The 22,408-nt window shown below is 50.0% G+C and overlaps 3 protein-coding genes across 18 annotated transcripts; 2 read left to right on the top strand and 1 right to left on the bottom strand.

The window, feature by feature from the left end:
• Positions 1 to 410: 410 nt before the first annotated feature.
• Positions 411 to 12,306, top strand: pi4kb (phosphatidylinositol 4-kinase, catalytic, beta). 2 transcript variants are annotated; one of them, XM_077575070.1, is made up of 12 exons: positions 411 to 715; positions 3,420 to 3,964; positions 4,684 to 5,028; positions 7,761 to 8,036; positions 8,381 to 8,608; positions 8,686 to 8,792; positions 8,874 to 8,978; positions 9,732 to 9,855; positions 9,926 to 10,191; positions 10,979 to 11,111; positions 11,188 to 11,308; positions 11,369 to 12,306. In XM_077575070.1, exons 2-12 carry the CDS (start codon positions 3,455 to 3,457, stop codon positions 11,548 to 11,550), a joined length of 2,397 nt encoding a protein of 798 aa, XP_077431196.1. In that variant the 5' UTR covers positions 411 to 715; positions 3,420 to 3,454; the 3' UTR covers positions 11,551 to 12,306. The 2 variants fall into 2 exon arrangements, with proteins under 2 accessions (XP_077431196.1, XP_077431197.1); XM_077575071.1 differs by having other exon boundaries at positions 413 to 715; positions 7,809 to 8,036.
• Positions 12,307 to 14,417: 2,111 nt separating this feature from the next.
• Positions 14,418 to 22,407, top strand: LOC144057483 (tetraspanin-19-like). 15 transcript variants are annotated; one of them, XM_077575106.1, is made up of 10 exons: positions 14,695 to 14,729; positions 15,249 to 15,325; positions 19,778 to 19,920; positions 19,979 to 20,057; positions 20,185 to 20,297; positions 21,029 to 21,103; positions 21,190 to 21,288; positions 21,814 to 21,984; positions 22,061 to 22,144; positions 22,203 to 22,402. In XM_077575106.1, exons 3-10 carry the CDS (start codon positions 19,855 to 19,857, stop codon positions 22,317 to 22,319), a joined length of 804 nt encoding a protein of 267 aa, XP_077431232.1. In that variant the 5' UTR covers positions 14,695 to 14,729; positions 15,249 to 15,325; positions 19,778 to 19,854; the 3' UTR covers positions 22,320 to 22,402. The 15 variants fall into 15 exon arrangements, with proteins under 15 accessions (XP_077431237.1, XP_077431239.1, XP_077431232.1 ...); XM_077575105.1 differs by lacking the exon at positions 14,695 to 14,729 and adding an exon at positions 15,112 to 15,184; XM_077575108.1 differs by lacking the exon at positions 14,695 to 14,729 and having other exon boundaries at positions 15,037 to 15,325; positions 19,778 to 19,866; positions 22,203 to 22,407.
• Positions 17,609 to 18,800, bottom strand: LOC144057486 (uncharacterized). Its single transcript, XM_077575116.1, has 3 exons — positions 18,568 to 18,800; positions 17,790 to 17,821; positions 17,609 to 17,725 (listed from the first exon to the last, which is right to left on the bottom strand). The coding sequence occupies exons 1-3, from the start codon at positions 18,773 to 18,775 to the stop codon at positions 17,660 to 17,662; spliced, it is 306 nt and encodes a 101-aa protein (XP_077431242.1). The 5' UTR covers positions 18,776 to 18,800; the 3' UTR covers positions 17,609 to 17,659.
• Position 22,408: the final 1 nt, after the last annotated feature.

Genomic DNA, 22,408 nt, shown 5'->3' with positions numbered 1-22,408 from the left:
GATGCGTGAAACCCGGAAGTCGGTGGCATCTACCCCAAACACTGTAAGTCAGGGATGGCAAACTGCGGTCCTCGAGGGCCGGACTCCTGCAGGTTTTAGAGGTTTTCCGACTCGAACTGCAGCTGATTCCAATGAACAGGATCGTTGTCAGGCTTATGCGGAGCTTGCTGATGAGCTGATCATGAATCCGCTATGTTGAAGGGAAATATCCAAAACCTGCAGGACCACAGCCCCCGAGGACCGGATCTCGCTATCCCTGCTGTAAGTGATTCAATGGATTTCTACGAGGCAAGTGGTTCTTTTGCCGACCACCGTCCGGGAGGGGGTGTTCCATTCCTATGAGGTCTGTGACGTCACGTACAAAAAAAGATGAATTCACCTCGATTTTGATCAACATTTAGGCACACTGCGCTTCTGTATTCCCAAGTTAGCTGTGATGTTGCTACTGGGAGAACCAAATGGATACATTTTAGGAGCTTCTTTTGTGTGAAATGTTTGAGAAGATGCCATAGACCACTTCCTTCGACACAAGCGCGTCACCAGAATGTTGACCGGCCCAATATGGCGGCAAGCGGTGAGGCGTATACATAAAGCTGCGTGTCTCCCCCTGGCGGCCAATGGCCAACGTCCTCTGCGGCCGCGGGTGGTACACAGCATCAATGGGGCGACAAAGTTGACTTGACGACAACATTGAGTGCCGCCGAAGTTCAACAAGGTACGAGCGAGCCGCCCGTAAACACGTCACGCAGTTCAAGCAACGTTAGCTTAGCTTTTTGCTCACGAGCTAGCTCGGGTATTTGCTCGTGATACGTAGCAACAGTTGGCTAATGCTAACGAAAAGCCTCCGAGTGCGATCCGACAGCCTTGGAGCCGCCCGGCTAACCAAACCGTACCAGCAGACTGCTAGCGCTCACTTGTGCTAATCTGATCGATGCTAGTCCAGCTTGTGCTAATGTTAGCCGCTAGCCCACAAAGACGTGCCCAACAATTTGATGCTTGTGTTCGGGTCCAGGGGAGGCTAATGTAAATATTGGTCAAAGGCTGAATCATTGGTCATAGGCTGCAACTTGTGGATTTAGACAGTTCCGTAAAATGCCCACTAAAAATCCAATGATGAAGTTATCGCCTTCGCGAGCTTTCATTATTCTCCCATCACGAGAATTGGCAACTTGCGAAGCCCGTAGTAACTTTTTTGGTTTGTTAAGGAGCGGTTTTTCTAATCAGTGATTTCATTTCAGTCCTTCTTCTTCTTCCCGTTAATCTCAGGGATTTTTGAAACAATACAAATTGGACCCCTGCGACGGACAGTTAGTGCTATCGTCTGTTCAGTTTGGGACCAAAATGGCCCAATTGACCGTTCCGAACCTCCGGACATTTCTGATCATTCTCCAATGCATCCTAAATACGGTGAAAACGAACGGCGGCTTGTATTGCTTTTGCTTGTGACTGGCATACAAAGCAGAAAGATTGTTTCAACACCTTTTGAAATAAAAAATAATCTTCAACAAATGAAATGACCAAGATCCAAAGTCCAATGCTTTTCAATGAACGCAAAGGGTCATTTCGCCACCATTTTGATTCGGAATTGTCAATAGCAACAACCTGTTTCGGTGTTGGCTAGTTTGTCATTTTGTCAAATGCATTTGGGCACATAACGAATATCAAAATGCGCTGTTGGTTCCCACGGATTTTGCATTCAATGCCATACATAAGCAATATGTATGATTCAATGCTCGAAAAATGTGCTGCCAGCTGGATTTTAGACGTACTTGGGATGAACCAATCACAATCGTCTTTGCGTCTGAAAAAATGTGCAGAGTACCAGCGCTATTGTGATCCTGCTTGAAGCATTAAGTGGACTTTCATTTGTGCTGCTGCGTGTAACGACTCAGCCACGAAGACGTCGGCGTCCCCATGAAATGACGCCATTGCGGGATGACTCCTCATTTCCCTCCCAAACGTTTCTCCCTCAGTCCTTCCGCCTCGCTCCTCGATTGGATTTCTCGCGGGAGGTGCGAGCATGTAAACAGGACGCTGATCGGCAGCTGAAACCATGCAGGCAGACGCAATCTTTCATCAGTAGGCTTCGGGTAACCACGAGTGTGTTTGGGTCCGCAGGAAATATGTTTATCATTTCCCCCACCCGAGAAACAAACCATATACTGTATCTATTTTTTAAATGGGTAATTCTTCAAAGGGCCTCTAAGTGGCGCTGTGAGCCAAATGCAGCCTGCTACTTGCACATCCCTGACCATGGAATTTTCAAATGGAGAAATGAGATGAGGCTCAAATAGTTTGCGCCACGCGAACGCTGCTTTGCGTGTTTGCTTTCCAACGCCGTTGCATGCGGCGCGAAATGCGCTCATTTGCAGCCTTGAAGCTGACACCTTTTCTCAAACCCGACACCGACTGTCACATTTCTGAGTGAGTGCCGCATCAATCCGAGCACAATGCAACACATGGAACATTTGAACATTGGATGACGGGTTTTGGAAAAGTGGACTTCTGTGTTTTTGAAAACTGGTGGAGAACAAATGCCTTTGAATTGGAGCGCAACAGGATTATTTGATTATTTTTCTTACTGCTGCATCCTCAGTCCACGTGGAGCGACTGAAGATTAATCCCAAATGGCAGCAGATGTCGGCACAAAACCTTCACACGCTGTGAAAGAGCTAAACAAGAAAAGGATACGAGAGCACGCAAACTTAAAAGTGGCGGACACCGGCGGCAGATGTCAAAATGGGATTGGTTCATGATTCTAAACATCCTCAGTTAGAAGAGGGGGGTGCACACTTGTGCAAGCACATCATTTCACTCGCTTATTATACTTCCCCTCTTGAAATGATTTCATTACAGGTTAACGGTTTGAGTGATGATCCTGGTCTCGTGCTTTTTTTGCCAAAACAAACGAACGTCACGTCAATGCGGTCTTCCCTCGTTTGTCGCTGGGGTTGCGTTCCCAAAAATAGCCGCAATAGGTGAAATCCGCAAAGTACTCAGTTCGATCATTTATTGGATAAGTTTTAAGGCTGTAAAAACCCTCAGCACACATTTTTTCTCACATTTCAAACGTCATAAATGGCAAAATCCAATAACAAAAAGAAAGAGGAACAATCTTGCTCAGGGCAGTTAGCAGGCGGTGCTCACGTTAACGTGAGGAGAAAACACAAAATGGCCGCAGCCGACTGCATGTGAAAACGGAAAGAAATCCAGAAAAAGTAAAAAAGTTGCAAAGCAGGCAAGCAGGAGCAAAGCAGGAACAAAAGCAGCTGCCGTCGACAAACGACACAAGCAGGAAGGACTTTTGTCATCTCCGTTTGTCGTGTTAGCGCCGCCCTGCTGGCTCCGTGTGCAATTTCACGCTCCAAAAATATTGGAGCCTTTTCAACGTAGCCCGTCTTCTTGTGTTTGTGCTGTAGCGGAGGTGGGCGGAGCCTCCCTCCCGCCGCTCTCCATGGAGGAAAAGAAGGCGGAGCTCTCCTCGGAACACGACGGGCCCTCCCCGCGCCAGAGCCCCGTCGGCACGCCCCCGCTGGGCATCATCAGCGAGGGGGCGGGCGAGGGGGCGGGCGAGGGGGCGGGGCTGCTGATCGACGCGGCGGCGGCGGAGAGGGCGTGCCGGGAAGTCCTGCACAAGCTCAAGCTGAGACACGCGGACCGCGACGGGGACGGGCCGGCGGACAGCGAGCGGGACGAGGACGGCTCGCCCAGGGGCGGCCGGCGCCGCCAGCGTCCCAACCCGTCCAAACAGTCGTGGCTCCTGCGCCTGTTTGAGTCTAAACTCTTTGACGTGTCCATGGCCATCTCCTACCTGTACAACTCCAAAGAGCCCGGCGTGCAGGCCTACATCGGAAACCGCCTCTTCAGCTTCCCGCACGACGACGTGGACTTCTTCCTGCCGCAGCTCCTCAACATGTACGTGCACATGGACGAGCACGTCGGCGACGCCATCAAACCTTACGTGGTGGGTGCGCGCAGCACACGCAAACACGCGCCCGCGCCTTACATGCACACGCAGTCGGACGCTGGGGAAAGCAAAGCCAGATTTGGGAACGGATGCCGCGGCGGCATCGGGTCGGCAAGATAAGAAAGTGCTGAGCCATGCGGGATGTTTTCATCCAAAACGCCAAACGGCGCCTGAAGTCGGCCACAGCTCGCAGCGGCTAGCGTTGCTCGTGAGGCCACGCCCATTCCTGCTATTTGCCGGCTGTTCTCATGAAATGCGTAGTGTGTCAACTTGGGACTTAGTAGACAGTCACGGAGAGGGGGGGGGGGGGATCCTTTTGTCATTCTTCTGGCATTGAGCAAATAGAAAGATTAGCTTCATGCTAGCATGTAATGCAGCGGTGCCCAAGTCCGCTCCAGTCCTGCCAGTTTTTCCTTGTCTCCCTCCTTCAATGCAGCTGAATGTAATGATCAGCTCATCGGCAAGCTTTTCTGAAGCCTGATAACGATCTGGATCGTGAGTCAGGTGGAAAACAGGCGGGCTCGGGACCCTGGAGGAGCCGACTTGGGCCACCACTCATCTCATTTGCGTTTGTTGGTAGCATCGCCACCAACATTGTTTATTTTTTGATATTGATATTTTTGCCACGGCAATGCCCGAAAGAGGAATTTCACGTGAGCAAAGGAAGTCTTCCTTTTTGTCGGCGCGGTGACCTTTTGCCGGCTCGTGTCCCTCAGGTGCACCGCTGCCGGCAGAGCATCTCGTTCAGCCTGCAGTGCGCCTGGCTGCTGGCGGCGTACTCGTCCGACATGCACATCTCCACGCAGCGCCACTCGCGGGGCGCCAAGCTGCGCAAGCTCATCCTGTCGGACCAGCTGAAGCCGGCGGCCGGCCGGGCCCGCCGGGACCCCCTGACGCTGACGGCCTTCTGCGCCGCCGGCGCGCCCCCCGCCGAGCACGGCCTGTCGCCCTCCAAACGCACGCACCAGCGCTCCAAGTCGGACGCCGCCGCCGCCGTCAGCCTGAGCAGCAACCTGAAGAGGACGGCCAGCAACCCCAAAGTGGAGAGCAGCCACGACGAGGTAACCGCCACCTGCCGCGTCGTAGTGCTGGGCGATATGGAAAAATTCTTCGGTCACGAGATCACCATAACGGCGTGCTACAATATATTTTCAGTTATTCTTTACGAAAACACACTACGACTGTTTACATATTTATGAAATGAGAAATGCGTCAAGTGCAAACCGAAGAGGCGCCGTGACACAAATTGTATTCATGGAAATAAGAGGGATAAAAAAAAAAAGTGATAAATAATGAGCTCTAATATGCAATGTCATTTTTGGAATATTTATTGCGTCGATTTCAAAAGTCAAAATCAAAACTCCAGACTGCGATAACATGAAGTGATGTTAAATGTATTGTTCCATCCATTTTCCGACTTATCGCTTATCAATAGGAATCAACGTTTAATCGTCCTCCCGGCTGACGTTCTGACGCCGGAACACCAAAACAATCTCATCACTTCCTGTTTGCCGAAGTGTGTCGCATGAATTTGCTAAGCGCGGAGCTTTCGTTTCTCTCTCCAGATACTCAGCGATCGAGTTGCCTGCTATTTTGCTGGTCAAAGTTCCAAGCAGACTTTTGTGAAAAGCGTCATGGACCACACGAATGCCACGTCCCTGCTAACGTTAGCCGCTTAGCATAGCAGCTAGCACGGCAGCTAGCACGGCTTCTCCCTCTTTCTGGCTCGTTGGAGGATGTCGCTACTCGCAACTTTTCAACTTTCCGTGACTCACTTCAGGAGCGAAAGCGCAATATGAGCCAGCCCAAGCGGGTCGCTATGCTAGGAGGAGCCAACGCCGGCGCCGCCGGCTAGAAATTGCCTCCTGCAAGCATCCCAGCAACGCTTTTGGGGCTGCCCCGATGACATTCCGTTTTGGGGAAATCCTTGTCTTTTCACGAGGCTAAAAACGCACGCGTGACGTCGACACGCAAACGGATGATTTCAAGCCCTGCGTTGGTCGAAAGGTGCGAAGGAGGACCCAGCAATCTTGGAGGTGGCTTTTTGTTTTTGGCACCGTCAGCTTGTAACGTAGGACGACTGGCAGTTGTGCGTCATGGCTGCCGCCTGCTGTGGGAAATAAGCAAGCGCTTTGTGTGCTGTGAACTGACAAATGACGATGAACAAAAAGAGGGTTTTTGGCGATAATGTAGTCATTTTTCCCAGCACTTGCGGCGGGCGCCGTTCGCCGTTGGCAAAGATTTCGTGGCCTGCTTGTGCGGACGGAAAGCGGTTGTCAGCTTTTTCAGGCTGCCGGTGGACTTTGTGGAGGCTGCTTGCACCCGCGATGTGCGCTTGCACACGACCGGCAAAAGTTGTCTTCTTCGTTAGTCACCAAATAGAAATACTTGATAATAACGAGGGGGGGGGGGGTACATCGAAGTGGAATTTAGGTGAAAGTTTTTCTTCGGAAACACACTTTTGTGATTCATCTTGCGTTGCTGGAACAAAAAGTATTCATTCGATGAACCGCAAACAAAAACCAAAAAAAAAAACAACAACAATTTCGTTTGGGCTGCTGACATTTTGCCCAGCGTGGCCCCTCCCTGAATGAAGTTGTCCCTTTGCATTTTCTCCCACGCCGGCACCTCATCTAATTTTTGGGCTCGTTCGTGCAACCTTCGCACGCGGAAAAGACGCAACTGGCGTTTCCTCCCTTTTCCGCAAGCTCGTCACATGGGCGGTATTCCCCGTCGACTCGCGTCCCATCTCTGACAAACTCAAATCCTCACGCGTCGCGTCCCGCGCTTGCGTCTTGTCTCGAGTCCGATACGGAAGCAAACATAAGAACCCCCCCAAACACTGACATTGTGTGTTGCAATGGCACGATGGCAACGTCTGCAAATTGTAAGCAAACGCTCGCCTTGAGCTGCATCGCAATCAGGAAATGGGAAGTGGTGAGGCAGGAGGCGGAGCTTGCCTCCTCTGATCTCTGACCTCTGACCCTCAGGAAAGTTCCAGCCTGCACTCGATGGACTTGATCAGCCATGCCGTAAGTTTTGTAACTTGCGCTGCATTGTGGAAAACGGCGCCGCCGTCCGTCAATCAGGCTGGACATTGGCTTCGGGTTCTTCTTCTATCTTTCTTCTCCTCCTCCTGATGTCGGCTGGCAAAGCAGCTCGTTGCTTCGGCCAACAGAAAAGAAATGTGCAAATGTTCCGCTCACTCGCCGCCCGCCGCTGGACAAATCGTGTTTATCAATTGTGACGTCAATCATGGGGCAGCTGGGCGTCCATTCCGATTTCCGAAATTCAGTTGGTTGGTTTCAGAATGGGCGATTCGATGCACGTTTTCAATTCACTTAATGATTTCATGCTGTACCAATTTTACATTCTCAGAAGTATCAACGCTGCAAATAGAAGCTTCTTGCATTAGTATGATTTTTTTTTTTATGAATATTTACATTTAAAGTTGCATCCAATGCAATTGCATTGATCACAAAAGTATCGATTCATGGTTATATGAATCGATATTGGGCTATGAAAAGGAATATTGATTTAAAAAAAAATAATAAAATGAAACCCAGCCCTAGTCAATATCGGTCCAAAATAATCATGATTATGATTTTATTCATTTTTTCCTGCTGGTCGTGCAAGTGCCAGTCAGGATTGTATTTGTCATTTTTCCTTTTTGTTTCTTTTGATTTGATTTTGACTTTTGTCCTTTCAACTCGGGTCTAATGAGTTTGTGGCATGCCTTTTAGTTTTGATGAGTTTTGTTGTGCAAATGACTTGCGGCTCATTTGCACCAAAGCTAACAGCTGCCGGCTTGTGTTGTTGTGGTGGCCCCGCCCACCGGCAGCCGGTGCGCCTGGCGCCGCAGCGCGACTTCATCAAGTCTCTGATGGGCATCGGCAAGCGTCTGGCCACGCTGCCCACCAAAGAGCAGAAGACGCAGCGGCTGATCTCGGAGCTGTCACTGCTTAACCACAAGCTTCCCGCCCGCGTCTGGCTGCCCACCGCCGCCTTCGAGCACCACGTGGTGCGGGTGCCGCACACGCAGGCCGTCGTGCTCAACTCCAAGGACAAGGTGAGCTCGTCCGTCGTCTCTTTGCACGAATCGTGTTACTGCCCCCGGTGGCCAAGGCGAGCGCAGCAGGAGCGGCACAATGAACGGGATGCAGCATGAAACTGTCCAACATGGCTGTGCTCACTTTTCCAAACGACTTTCTTTCATTCCACTGGCAAAAATCATTTAAGGTGCCGGTGTTTTGAGTTGTGAGCACAGCCATGGAACAAATTCAACTGCTATGTCAAGGCACCACAGCATATTTGTTATCGTCTGCAAAAGGGACATATTGGCCAAGTGCAATGTCAACATGTTGCTTTGGCGCCATCTCCAAGTGAAGCAATGACCCCCACCGACCCCCGCAGGCGCCCTACCTTATCTACGTGGAGGTTCTGGAGGTGGCCGACTTTGAGACGTCCAGCGTGCCGGCCCGAATCCCCGAGAACCGCATCAGGAGCACGCGCTCGGTGGAACACCTGCCGGACTGCGGCATGAGCGCCGAGCAGCGCGCCGGAAGCTTCTCCACCGTCCCCAACTACGACAACGACGACGAGGCCTGGTCGGTGGACGACATCGGCCAGCTGCAGGTGGAGGTGCGCGTCCGCTCGTGCGCCGTCGGCCCGCGTTTTCCGCTGCGCCACCTGACGGGAATGCCGCCTCTTTCCGGCAGCTTCCGGAGGTTCACGCCAGCTGCGACAACATCAGTCAGTTCTCGGTGGACAGCGTCGGCAGTTTGGAGAGCAAAGAACCCGTCTTCATCGCCGCCGGCGACATCAGGTTGGTTCTTGGCGTCCGGCAGCACGCGGTCGGCAGCCGGCGCTTTGACGTTTCCGCCGATGACGCGTCATTGGAATGCAGGCGGCGTCTGTCGGAGCAGCTGGCGCAGACCCCCACCACTTTCAAGCGGGACCCCGAGGACCCGTCGGCGGTGGCCCTCAAGGAGCCGTGGGAGGAGAAAGTCCGGTGAGAATCGGTCGATTTTCATGGCGCCTTCCAAGAAATACAAACAAATGCAAATTGCACAATTTCCAAAATGTCCTTTTCATTTTCAGCAATTAGAACCCGAACGGATGGGAAGCAAAAGAGTGAGGAGGAGAGAGTGAAGATGGCGCAAGCATCTTGACAATGAAAATCGGTGACTCGCGCTCGGCGCCGATTGGTCGTGGACAAGCAGACGTCTTGTGCCGTCTTCACTCTCTCCTCCTCACTCTTTTGTTTCCCATCCGTTCGGGTTCCAATTCCTCAAAATGAAGAAGAAATCTGTTATTTTGGAAGTTGCAAGAATGAAAAACGTTTTCTCCACAAAAGCAACGGAACGGACGTGAGCAAAATCCTAGAAGACGTGCATGCAAATGCAATGAATTGAAAGTGCAAAATCGGCAACACCAAAAAAAGACGTCGATCCGCAATCGGCCTCCGTGGCCCGGATTAAAACTCTGGAACAAGCAGCAATTAGTTGGCACGATTTCAAAGCTCACTTCACGTCAATTGCGGCGCCGTCACATGCGGCGCCGTCACATGCGGCGCTTTCAAGGTCATTCATACAACAATCGGTTTGGAACGCAATTGGCCGCCAATGTCGAGAAAGCAAAATGGCCTTCATTGTGGAAGTTCATCCAAACATTTGTGATGAAATGAGTTTGAATAGTTGAGGTCGGTAGGCGTCCGCCGCCGCCGCCGCCGCACTTGTCCCGTAACCTGCGCCGTGTCGTTCAGGAGGATCCGCGAGGGTTCCCCTTACGGCCACTTGCCCACCTGGCGTCTTCTGTCCGTCATCGTCAAGTGCGGCGACGACCTTCGTCAGGAGCTGCTGGCCTTCCAGGTGCTGCAGCAGCTGAAGGTAAGCGGCCGCCCGCTAGCGCCGCGCTGTCCTGCGGCCGTCTAAGCCCCGCCCTCCTTCCCTCCGTCAGTCCATCTGGGAGGCGGAGCGCGTGCCTCTGTGGATCAAGCCCTACAAGATCCTGGTGCTGTCGTCGGACAGCGGCATGATCGAGCCGGTGGTGAACGCCGTGTCGCTGCATCAGGTGAAGAAGCACAGCCAGCTGTCGCTGCTGGACTACTTCCTGCAGGAACACGGCGCCACCACCACCGAGGCCTTCCTGTCGGCGCAGAGGAACTTTGTGCAGAGCTGCGCCGGCTACAGCCTCATCTGCTACCTGCTGCAGGTCAAGGACAGGTCAGTCGTGCCGTCCGGCGAAACGTGCCGAGCTGCTTGAGTAGAAGCTAACCAGCTAGCGTGACTTGGAGGCTGTCGGCGCAACCTCACCGGACCTGCAATTGGATTTGTGGAGGATTGAAATTAATGGTGGCTTTTCTAAATCAATCAATCAATGAAAAATGAGCCCCCAATTTTCTTTTTTGTCCACATTTTCCATCCAATTTCAAAGGATTCCCAATATTCGCGGCGCGGGCGCTAGCATTTTTTTTTCATTCCCAGGATTCCTGCCTTGCCCACATTTCGGTGCCCTCATTTTTCCCATACATGTCCAGTGGCAGATTCAACATTTCACATTTATATCATTTCATTGACATTTAAGTCATTGCTTTGACTGGAGGGATGAATTTCAACATCCAAGAAATTCCCACATACCATAAATTCAACATCGTCACCATTAAAATGGCCACAAAAAAAAAACATTTTCTTGTTGCTAATGCTACGTAAGCAAAATGGTGCATTCGGGGTGCTTTCACAGCGTCGGAAACTTCGCTTTGGATAACAGGGAAACGACTCGTTTTGACCGATGTTTGAAGGGCAATAATCGTCTGGTTATCGTTTTTTTTTCTTCAAAAGTCAACCAAAAGCACGACGGGTTTGTCCGGTGGTACATTTTTGGTCACAATTTGAAATGGAGCCAAAATGTCCGCTACAAAGCAAACTTCCTGTGGTGCGCTGGCGCCGTGCCACTTTTTGGGATTTGTCCAAGCTGAGCTTTCTCAGCTTTTTGTTGCGCTGCCCCCTGCAGGCACAACGGCAACATCCTGCTGGACGCCTGCGGCCGCATCGTCCACATCGACTTTGGCTTCATCCTGTCCAGCTCGCCCAAGAACCTCGGCTTCGAGACGTCCGCCTTCAAACTCACCGCCGAGTTTGTCGAGGTGTCTTTGTCGTGCCGTCGGCCGTCGTAGCCCCGCCCGCCCGCCTGTATCATGCATGTGTGTGTGTGTGGCTCAGGTGATGGGCGGTCCCGACGGCGACATGTTCAACTACTACAAGATGTTGATGCTGCAGGGCCTGATCGCCGCCCGCAAGCACATGGAGCGCGTGCTGCAGATTGTGGACATCATGCAACAAGGTGAGCGCGCACGCACACGCCGACAACGACACGCACGCTGACGGTGGGCGTGTCCCGCAGGCTCGCAGCTGCCCTGCTTCCACGGCTCCAGCACCATGCGGGGCCTGAAGGAGCGCTTCCACATGAGCCTGACGGAGGAGCAGCTGCAGATTCTGGTGGAGCAGATGGTGGTGGGCTCCATGCGCTCGCTCACCACAAAACTCTACGACGGCTTCCAGTACTTCACCAACGGCATCATGTGACCACATGATGGCGGCGGGCTCCATGTGACCACATGATGGCAGCGGGCTCCATGTGACCACATGATGGCGGCGGGCTCCATGTGACCACATGATGGCGGTGGGCTCCATGCGCTCGCTCACCACAAAACTCTACGACGGCTTCCAGTACTTCACCAACGGCATCATGTGACCACATGATGGCGGCGGGCTCCATGTGACCACATGATGGCAGCGGGCTCCATGTGACCACATGATGGCGGCGGGCTCCATGCGCTCGCTCACCACAAAACTCTACCACGGCTTCCAGTACTTCACCAACGGCATCATGTGACCACATGATGGCGGCGGGCTCCATGTGACCACATGATGGCGGCGGGCTCCATGTGACCACATGATGGCGGCGGGCTCCATGTGACCACATGATGGCGGCGGGCTCCATGTGACCACATGATGGCGGCGGGCTCCATGCGCTCGCTCACCACAAAACTCTACCACGGCTTCCAGTACTTCACCAACGGCATCATGTGACCGCATTCCCCCGTCCGCATCACCTTTGCGTTCTCAGGTGTTCGGTTGTCGTCGCGTCGCCGCCACCTTCCCGAGCCGCTTCGCTCCATTGCAACTTCCTTTCGTTGGGTGTGAGCCGCCTCCTTCCGCAAAACGCTGGGACCTGTCGATCATGGCCACGCCCACTTTGGGCAAGCAGTGGCTTGGAAATGTGAAAGGAAGTGAAGTGATGATTCAAAATGACTTGCCAAAATAAAAGTTTCACTTGAAGTGGTTTCTGCTTGTTAAACAAGCAGCTGATCAGAAACGGAGGACAAAAAAAAGACTCCAAATAGCTTCCGTTTTGACAAACACAACTTAAACTTGACCCATTGAGACATTTTCAAAAAAGTTCATATTTTCTCCATAATTCATTTAATAACTTCATTATTTTCCATGTGTAATTAATACCTTTAAAAAAAATGTCTTTATTATTATTGACAGAATACAACTTAACAATTCTGTAACAAATCTTGTCAATATAACAAAAAAGAAAAAGAAAAAAATATATATAAATACAAACACACACACTCAGACATTCCAGTTCCATATCACATCATAACTGCAATTACAAATTGATATGATAACCCTCAAATTAAAAAGAATAAAAGAAAAGAAAACGTCAGTTGACCGACCAAGCCCAGAAAACATGTGAGCCGTGATTGGTCGTGACCTCCTCAGCTCGGGTGATGTCATCTTGAGTCAGCAGCAAGCGGCAAAAGTATTCTTTGAAAGATCCTAATTGGACATGAAAAATATTCAATGGATCACATTAAGGTTCACTTTGTACTGCTGAAAATGTCTCAACAAGTCAAGTATCCTTTTAAGGTTTGTCATTTTTCACATGACAATTTCCCACGTACTTTTTGGGGGGGTCATTTTAGCACAAATAAACCTGATATGATACATATTTGAAATGCAGAATCTTTGTTTACATATTTAGTATTAATAAAGTAGAATGACTAAATTAATCATGAGTGTATTTAAAATACATAAAGTAGATGGTTTGAATTGCATCATAATCAGGTTACTGAGACACCATAAATTTACTGGTTATGTCTATTTTATTTCTTTTTTTACATTTTTGTTTTGGGGATGAAACTGAATGCAGACATTCACGCACAAAAAGAGTCAAACTTTATTAATACATCAACCTGAGGAATATGCATTTCGAATAAATAGGCTTTATTAGACTCATAAATAAATATCATAGAAGTTGTATTTGGTAGGCTTGTGTTAAAATGATCTAAAAAAAAAAGTACATGGGAATTTGTTAGGTAAAAAAATGGCCTCAATCTTCAATTAAGCCTGAACAATTTCTGGAGTGTCGTTTTGTGACCATCGTTGGGGTTGGGTGAAAATTTTGCAGAAATGAGTCCAACAACCTTCTAAACAACATCCACAGAAATGTTGCACATTTGCAACTGCTGGTCATCGAATTGCAAGTCTGACCAGTATTATTATTATTTATTTTTTTGATGTTTTTTTGGGGGGGGTCAATATTTTTTTGTTTTGCAAAACCTTGTGCAATTTGGGTCTGATTGGCCTTGAGAAAAATGAAATGTCTTGATGAATGGAATGGATTTCTTTGCAGGTGAAGTAACATTTCTCACAATATTCTTTAATGCTCCATAAAGTTGTCAATTTGCCGAAAAGACTCCGCCATCTTGCAACTTTTTGTTTTTGGGTGCTCCGCGTTCCACGATAGTGCATCGTTTGTCTTTGCTCAAGATGGATCTTGACGGCATCAAAATGAGGAAAGTCGACTTTTCTTGTACTTTTGGGAAGTAAACTCCACCAGGTAAATGTTTAGTGTACTTGTAAGTATACTAAAATATATACTACAAGTACAGGGCCGGAGTCCGGCAGGTTTTGGATGTTTCCCTTCTCCAACACAGCTGATGTATATGATCAGCTCATCAGCAAGCTCTGCAAAAGCTTGCTAACCATCCTGTTGATTGGAATCAGCTGCGTCGGAGCAGGGTAACATCCAAAACCTGCAGGACTTTGGCCCTCGAGGACTGAGTTTGCCCACCACCGCTCGTACATACTTAGAATGTACTTGTACTTTTTGAAGTATCCTCAAAATGAGGAGACTACGCATCCAGTTTGCTTTCCTTGGACTTATTGGAAGTCGACTGCACCGAGTCAAAGTCACGTGTACTTGTGAGTATACTAAAACATATACTAAGCGTTTACATGAGGCACTCACCAAAGTTGTAAAGGAACCAAAATGATAGGTTACATTTCTTTATAAAGCCGTAAAGATGATGCGGCTGGATAGCCTCGAGGTTAAGGTCGGTTAAGGTCGGTTAGGGTTAGTATCGGTGGTTGCTGGTTCGATCACTCTCAATTCATCACTGGGCTTTTCGCTGTCAATTAAACTGTACTTTGCACCACAAAGCATACTTAATAGTGTGCTTAAATATACTTGAAAGTATACTTTTAAGCGTACTGAAATGTCCCAATTTCGTCCCAATGAGTTGACTTTTAGTACAAGGATAAGTAGACTTCTTCTTAGACTTCAGTCTACTTGAAGTGCACTACTTGTTGTTAAGCGTCCTCCCGCCCGTTGACGGCATTTGTCAGCAAACAATAGGATGAAAGCAAAAGGCCAGGCAGGCCGACGCGCATTACAAGCTGCGAAGGACGAGGTAAGCGGCAAATAGAAGATTCCAAGACACTTGAAAAGTGCGTCCAGGTATCAAGTTGAAATTGCACTAGAGTAAGAATTGAAGCTAGCGCTAGCTAGTTACAACTTGGGCGTTTGTACAAGTCTGATTGGAAGAGTTTTAAGTTTCTTTGACGTCTAGTATGGCGTGTAAGAAGAGTTGAGAATAAGGCTAGCTACTAGCTGCTAGCTACTTGAAATGACAATGTTTGGTGTTCAAATGCAATCAGGTGCGTGCGGGCTAATGCTAGCGTGCGGGCTAACGTGTTTCGTTGTTCATATAAAATGGCGCCTTTGGCCTCGAGCTCCTTTGGTCCATTTAACGAACGAACGAACGCCGTCCAGTCCAGTCCAGTCCACGCCACGCCACGAGGGAAGACTTTATTTTTTTGGGAGGGGGGGAGAGCTCGCCCTGTCGTGGGCGACCGAGACGCGAAGGTAGCAGGCGGGCAAGCAACAAGCGTCAAAGGTGCTTTCAACGATTCCAAATGTGCTCTTTTAGTTTTTGGTGACGAGGATGAGACGAAAGGCAGCTCGTCTTCGCCTGGAAAGTTCTTCCAAGCTTTCCCTTCATCAGCGGTGAGAATTGACAAACTTGATCGTGTTCACCAAATGTTTTCTTTGAACTTTATTTTCGCATTACAAATGATGAAGCTGTTGAAACAATGAAGTTTTTTGGTTTTAAAGGTTTCAATGAAAGTTGTGAGCACGTTTGGCATATTCTTAAACACGTTTGGTCAAATGACTATTGAAGGTATTGAATTCCACCACTTTTAAGTTTGGACTTTTTCAATTGTTAACTTGCAGGGAAGTGGCAAAGTAACTCAATGTTTTTAAGTTTTTTTTAAAATTGACTTATTTTTTTGCTGCATTCACAAACACGCACACATACCAACATGGCGGGGAAGCGAACCCACGCCAACCTGCATCGGAGGCACGTGACCACACGGCCCCCCCTGTTTCGAAGTACTTGTATTTGATTTGTGAACTATCTTCTTCTTTATTTTATTTATTTACAAGTAATGAATATGACGAGAGCGGGCAATAATAGGAATGAATTTCATGTATTTCAAAACTTAAGGACTTACTTTTCACTCCCGCATTTTGAAGTCTGACTAGTATTTGAATTGTTTCCTTTTGGAATCAGCTTCTCTCGGGTGCAAACGATGCGACCCCACGTGGGCAACGTTCCGGAGTCGCTGCTCCTTTTGGTGGCGCCCTCGTCTTCAGTCGATCCGCAGGTGAGCTCTCAGCCAATCAGGAGGCTCCTGATTTCTTGGGAGACGACAAAAGAAGGTGCTACGGGCGCCGTCAAGTCAAAACGGCGTGCCGTGGAACTCCACGACTCTTTCTTTTTTTTATTTTTTTTTTAATCTCCAGGACTCTTAACCGTCATTGAGTTTTCTGCAAAGTTTGTCAACTTTGCTGTTGCAAAAATGTGTGAAATTTGTGACGTTGCCAGCAGCAACGTTGGTGTGGCGTCTTCCAGGCGGGGCCGGCGCGCTTGTCGCTGGTCCCCGTGGCTCCGCCCCCTCCTCAACAAGCCAGCGTGTGGACCCGGCTGGGTGGCGGGCGTGTGGGCTTCTGGACCTTCCGCAACAAGTACGGATGGCGAGGCCACTGTCGCGCCGCCCTCAGGAGAGCCGGTGAGTGACGTGCATGCCCTCGGCAACGCACACGCACGCGTCGCTAACCTTTCTTTCAGTTGACCTTGAAACTGACCTCGTGTGTCATGCGAGCGTAAGAAAACGCTTCATGATCGCTCACGTTCCATAAAAGCAAACGCACGTTAGCGCCATCTGGTGGCACCTTCGGCGCTGTTGGCAAAGTTGTAGGGTCGGCTGGGAAAAAAAAAAAAAAAGAGTTGCAGGTGGGATAAGTGGACCTTAGAAAAAGGTCCACTTTGATTTTGTGCCTAAAAGCATGTTTGGGCCGTCCGTGTTTTCTACGTTTTTGTTGTTTTGTCTTCTTGCAATGCGGCTGTGGTTTGTTTTCTTCTGTTAGTGCGCCATCTAGTGGCTCGCTGACTTGCATTTCGTAGCTTTTGTCTTCGAGACAATTTCACACATTGAGCTTCCCTGTGGATTATTCAAGTTGAAGTGACACGATTGCGTGTAATGAACATGAGAATTCATTAATAGCAATCGTGATGCGTGCGTCGACTCCATCTCACTTCCTGTTTGTCTTCATCACTGACACGCTAATTGGGATTGCTAAAACGACAACATTTTGGGCGGGGAACGTGAGCGCTGACGTCATCGGGCGTCACAGAACACTTGATGGCGTCCCCGCATTTGCCCCAGTTTGTCACTTCCTGCCGGCAAAAGTCAAAGCGTGCTTTTCCTACACAGGAGCAAGCGCAAGGCCGGCTCGCCGCCGCCCCATCGGGTGGGGAAGGTTCCGGAGGGTCGCCAGGGGTCGGGTCCCCCGGGGTGGGGTCCCCCGGGGTGGGGTCCCCCGGGGTGGGGTCCCGCCGTCCGCTCTTCCTGTGAGGGGGCGGAGCCTCAACACTCCCACCAAAAAAGAGCTGGACGTGCAGCTAGACGACTACATGTCCAAATCCAAGAGCCGCCTGGACGCCGACCTGGACGAGTACATGTCCAGGTCCAAGAAGCGACTGGACGCCGACCTGGACGAGTACATGGCGCTCGCCGGACAGACGCTGCCTTGGGACGACTGATCGGTCCGGTCGCAAGTCACGCATCGCACCCGCTTTTTCTTTGTGCCGTTTTGTTAGCTTCCAGGCCTGTTAGCACCATTAGCTTGCGCGTGAGTCCCTTTTTTTTTATTTTATTTTTTTTTTTTTACGGTTGTTCCTTCAACGGAGAAGAAAATAATTTGATGCCCAAGAACGGCGACGGCTCATCTTTCGTATTAAAAGCCGTTTTTATTTTGCTTTCCAAAAGTTTTTCTTCACATGTTCAGATGAATGGTCGCCAGAGCCAATGGGAGCGACAGACTTGGTCCTGCCCCTGAAGCCTGAAGAGGTCAAAGGTCACTCAAACTCCCTGGTGCCACTCATCACCTTATGACCTTTGCTCACCTTGTTTTTGGCCTCCGGCCAAGATGTTGTTTCTGGAACGACGGCAAAAAAAAGAGAAAATCGATCAAAAGGACAAACGAACAACGGCGACAACACAAACTTTGCGATTGGTTTCCTTTTGCCGATTAGTCTCGAGACCTTTTGGGGCGAGAACTCCTCAAAAAGTTTGCGTTCATTCATATTTCTTTGTTTAACGTTTGCAGAGCTGCTGATAATTCCGTCGTGCTCACTTTGTTTGATGTTCATCAACTTTTTGATTTATGTTCAAAGTGCTGGAAGAATTATTTTTTCTTTTTTTGAAAGCCAAAATAAAATGGATGAGCCTCGTGTCGCAGTGGAAGGTTTTTCACATTAAAAGCAAAAAGCACACACGACTTGAATGCGGAAAGTTGACACGCAAAACATTTTATTGCAAAATGAAAATGAATCCAATCAATTCAATAATCGCTAGATTAATCGATTCAAAAAATAATAATAGTGGACACAAAACACCAAAAATGTGTTGTTGTTTTTTTGTTATAGAAAAAAGGCACCGAACGGTAGAAAAGTGCGAGTGAAACAAATGCAAAAATGTGCCAAACCCGTGAAAACGCAGCAAAAGCGAGTTACGCAACACTGTCCCTAATGTAGTGTCCGTTCTTGTTGTGTTTTGGGCAATTAGCCAAAAAGCTTCACGGCGACGCGAGTTGAAAAAAGAAAAGATTTGAACCACGTTTGCGATGTCGCGATCCACAAAAGCGACACGAGCGGTGATGTGCGTGCGTGCGCGTGTCCTTACGGTAGTCGTCGTAGTCGAAGGTGGCCGTGTAGTCGTAGTCCGGCGTGGGGGTCACGAGGTCATCCTCCCACTTGCCGGCTTCTTGACTTGCCGCTCTGACCGAGATGATGGACAACATGATGAGGAAGCTGACCTTTGACCGCCAGCGGGGCCACGACTGCGGAACGCACAACAACATGCGCAACGCCGCCATCGCGCGCGCACACATACTGGAAAAAGGTGTGCGCGCGTGCGTGTGCGCATGACGAGAATGTCAACGTGCGGATAAGCAGCCCCAACATGCGCACGCGTGTCGGATGAAGGCAACCTCCCTCAAGAATGTCAAACATCAAAACAACGAATCCCAGCATGAATGCCGTTTGCTGTTTTGTTTTTTTAATGCCGCCTCAAAGACGCATACGCCCACAAACGGACGGACGGACGGACGGACGTGTGCGTGGCGCGACGCCACCTGGCTTGACGCTTACCGACCTCAAATGCCAACAAAGGCCAACATTTATCAAGCATAACATTCAACACATCTTTTTCTTTTAGGAACTCTGGAAATGTAAAGTCACATAAAGAAAGGTTCTTTTTCTTTCTCCTTTTTTTTTTTTTTGTCGAGCTCATCAGGATGATCCGTCGTTAACATCCTGGCAAATGTTGATGCTCGTGATGGTTTGTTTGGCGAATGCTGCAAGTTGTCGGATCCTGTTCTGTCCTGTGCTGGACGCTGTGCGTGAAATGACGGCCAAGCGAGCGGGAAAAGTCACGCCCGACGCTACACGCCCATTGGATGATTGTCAAACCAGCGTGGGCCAGACTAGCGCCCCCTGGCGGCCCACACTGCACTGCTCCAGACGGGCCAAAACAAACGCGCGTCTTTCCCTCGGATCGCAACTCGAAGTACTTCCTGTTTTTGTGCTGAAGGATGATGGGAAATGTAGTCCTGCCGGGCCTAATGCCGCAATCTGACCTTTTTTCAATCAACAACGTCACGGGTCAACTTCCAAGACAAAAAAGGATCTCGCTGCTTGTTCAACCGTCAAGCAAGATGGCCGCCGCTACAGTAGGAGGAGCTATGGTAGGAAAGGAACGCAAGAGCGCAAGGTGGCTCCCTCCTCGTTGACATTAATGATCATTTATTTGATTTTCAGCTCACCTTTTTATTTGTAAAACGTACGGCTGAAAGGTGTGTGTGCGCGCGCTGATGTCACGTGTGTGTCCAAAGGTCAGCATGTTACCATGGAGAGCAGAGGTGAAAGTTGAGCGGCAATCAGAAAGTGCGAGCGACCGTACAAGGAAGTCATGAAGTCGGCGGTGAGAGCGGACGTGCTCAACTTCTTCTCGCTTCTTCTGAGCTTCGTCGTCCTGGTGAGTTGGGGACGTTCTTCCGCCGCCTCTGACCTCTGACCTCTGGACCCGTGTGCAGGCTTTGGGACTGGCCGTGGCCTGTTGCGGCGTTTGGATCTGCTTTGACACCGGAAGCCTGATCGGCGCCGTTTCTTCCCGTAAGACGTCCTCGTCATCTTCTCGCCGCTTCGCATGCTCACGTGCGCGCCGTGTGTGTGCGCGCCGTGTGTGTGCGCGCCGTGTGTGTGCGCGCCGTGTGTGTGCGCGCCGTGTGTGTGTGTCCAGATGAGCTCCGGGCAGTGGGGGCGGGGCTAATGCTGATCGGCAGCCTGGCCATGGCGTGCAGCCTGGTGGCGGGTTTCGGGGCACGCTGGCAAAAGGAAATCCTCATGCTGATTGTGAGTAAAGGTCAAGTTGAAAGTTCACATTGAAAGGTCATGTGACGTTTGCATGCAGCTGCTGTCATCCAGCGGCGCCGCCTCCACATCCGAGTGAGCCAGTTTTCGGAGATTTTTTTTGCTTTTGTTTGGACTTTGAAGTTTCCCATGGGAGCGTCGGCCGTTTCCAAACCCGGCAAAAAGCCGTTTGTTGCCGTTTGTTGCCTTTGCCGGCTGAAGTTTACTCGAAAAGTCAACAGCACAAAGCTTGAAAGTCTGCTTAGCTTAATGCTAGCATCTAATGGGAAAGACCATCGATAGGCTCACGAATGACGCAAACGCTGCATCAGCACATGTCAATGCTGCATATCTTCTTTATCCTCTGTGAAGAAAACATTTTGCATTTCCAGCACGACATTTTGCACCAATATTTTGCCGTGCTCGTTGACGGTCACACGGCAACTTTTTTTGTCGGAGCGGATGGCAAAGGGCACGTTTACAAAAATGATGGCAGCGCTTTGACTTACAAGCGTGGCCACAGTAAGGCTTCAACTCGCATTTTAAGGCGGGTGACCAAACCTCTCCTCTTTTGAGAGGACGCGACATTTTGTCACATCCCGTTTGGGCAAATTGATGAAAATGTCCGCTTGGCGTTGCGTGACCAGTAGCAGGTGTCGCACACCGAGTAACTGCGACTGCTAGCCGCGTTTTTTTTTTTTTCCCCCTACGTGACGCTAACGTGTGTTTGCTAGTGCGCGGGCGGGCTGCTGTTCCTGTTCCTGTGCTGCGTGGGCCTCCTCCTGCTACTGCTGCTCAGCAAAGGCCAGGTGAGCCTCCTCATACCTGCCGCTCACCTGAAGGACGTCATCGCGTGACCCGCCTCATTCCCACCTGGACGTTTGTTTGTGGGCAGATTGAGGAGCAGGCGAGCTCGGCGCTGACCCACATGATCCGCCGCTACCGGGGCAGCGGCGGGCGCCAAGATGGCCTCCTGGACCACCTGCAGCGGCACGTCAGTCACTTAACGAGCAATTTGAAAACACAAAATCATCTTCATCATCATCATCATCCTTTCATTTGATTGGAATTTGTTGAAAATGTGATTTCATGATCTGAACACGATTGATCGATTTTGTTGAAAAGAAAATGAAATCAATGCAACAAAATTATTTTGCAATCACGTCATTTTTGAAGACATTTTTTGAACCTTGAGTCAAGTTGGCCTTTGCCGTTATCGTCAATTGTGACAGTCAGGCCACGCCCACAACCAAATGTTAGTCAGGGCTGAAACGAGTCTCACTTCCTGTTTGTTGAGTTGCTTTTTAAAGGTAACTTGAAAACATGAAAAGGCAACTTTTCAAATTGTAAAAAAAAAAAAGAGAACTGACGACGACGACGACGACGACGACGACGATTGGCTCCCGACTCGCAAATCACTTCAAGGGGATTTCTCGTTGCAAACGATGTCAGATGTCCAGCGTAAGAAATCGGCGGCCGGTGATGAAAGTGTCGTGAAAATGGCGCCCTCTGCCGGCAGGAGGCGTGCTGCGGCCTGACGGGTCCGTCCGATTGGCTGCAGAATTCTTTGGTGCAGACGCTCAACGCCAGCGCCGGCAGCACGTTTCCTTGTTCGTGTTTCCGGCGGCCTCAAGGCAGCGCGGAGACGGCGTGGTGCTCGCAAGATGGCGCTAACCGCACGTACACGCAGGTGCGCGCGCACGCACACACTCTCGCCAGGCTGCGTTTTGGCGCGTCCGAGCTAAGCTAACGCTAGGTTGCGCCAGGGCTGCCGCGAGCGCTTGTCCGATTGGCTGCACGACAACGTGGTGACGGTGGTGGCAATGGACGTCAGTCTGATGGCGGCGCAGGTAAGATGGCGGCGGCGCGTTGCAACTGCCGCCGTCATCACCGTGCACTTCCTGCCAGGTCCTGCAGATGGCGCTGGTGCTGACACTCTGGAGGACTTTTAGGCACGCGTTGAGGACAACCCGGAACACGAATGACGGCGACTCCGCCCATCAGATGGTCCGGTCGGACACGTGACCTTTGAGCTTCGCAAGGGCGGAGCTTCCACCTCATGCTTTCTTTGATCAAATAAACAAAAGAGTGTGAAAGAAATCAAAGAAAGAAAA

The sequence above is a fragment of the Vanacampus margaritifer genome, chromosome 9, assembly GCF_051991255.1.
Source record: "Vanacampus margaritifer isolate UIUO_Vmar chromosome 9, RoL_Vmar_1.0, whole genome shotgun sequence".
NCBI classification, from domain to species: domain Eukaryota; kingdom Metazoa; phylum Chordata; class Actinopteri; order Syngnathiformes; family Syngnathidae; genus Vanacampus; species Vanacampus margaritifer.
This window is presented reverse-complemented; position numbering and strand designations above follow the sequence as displayed.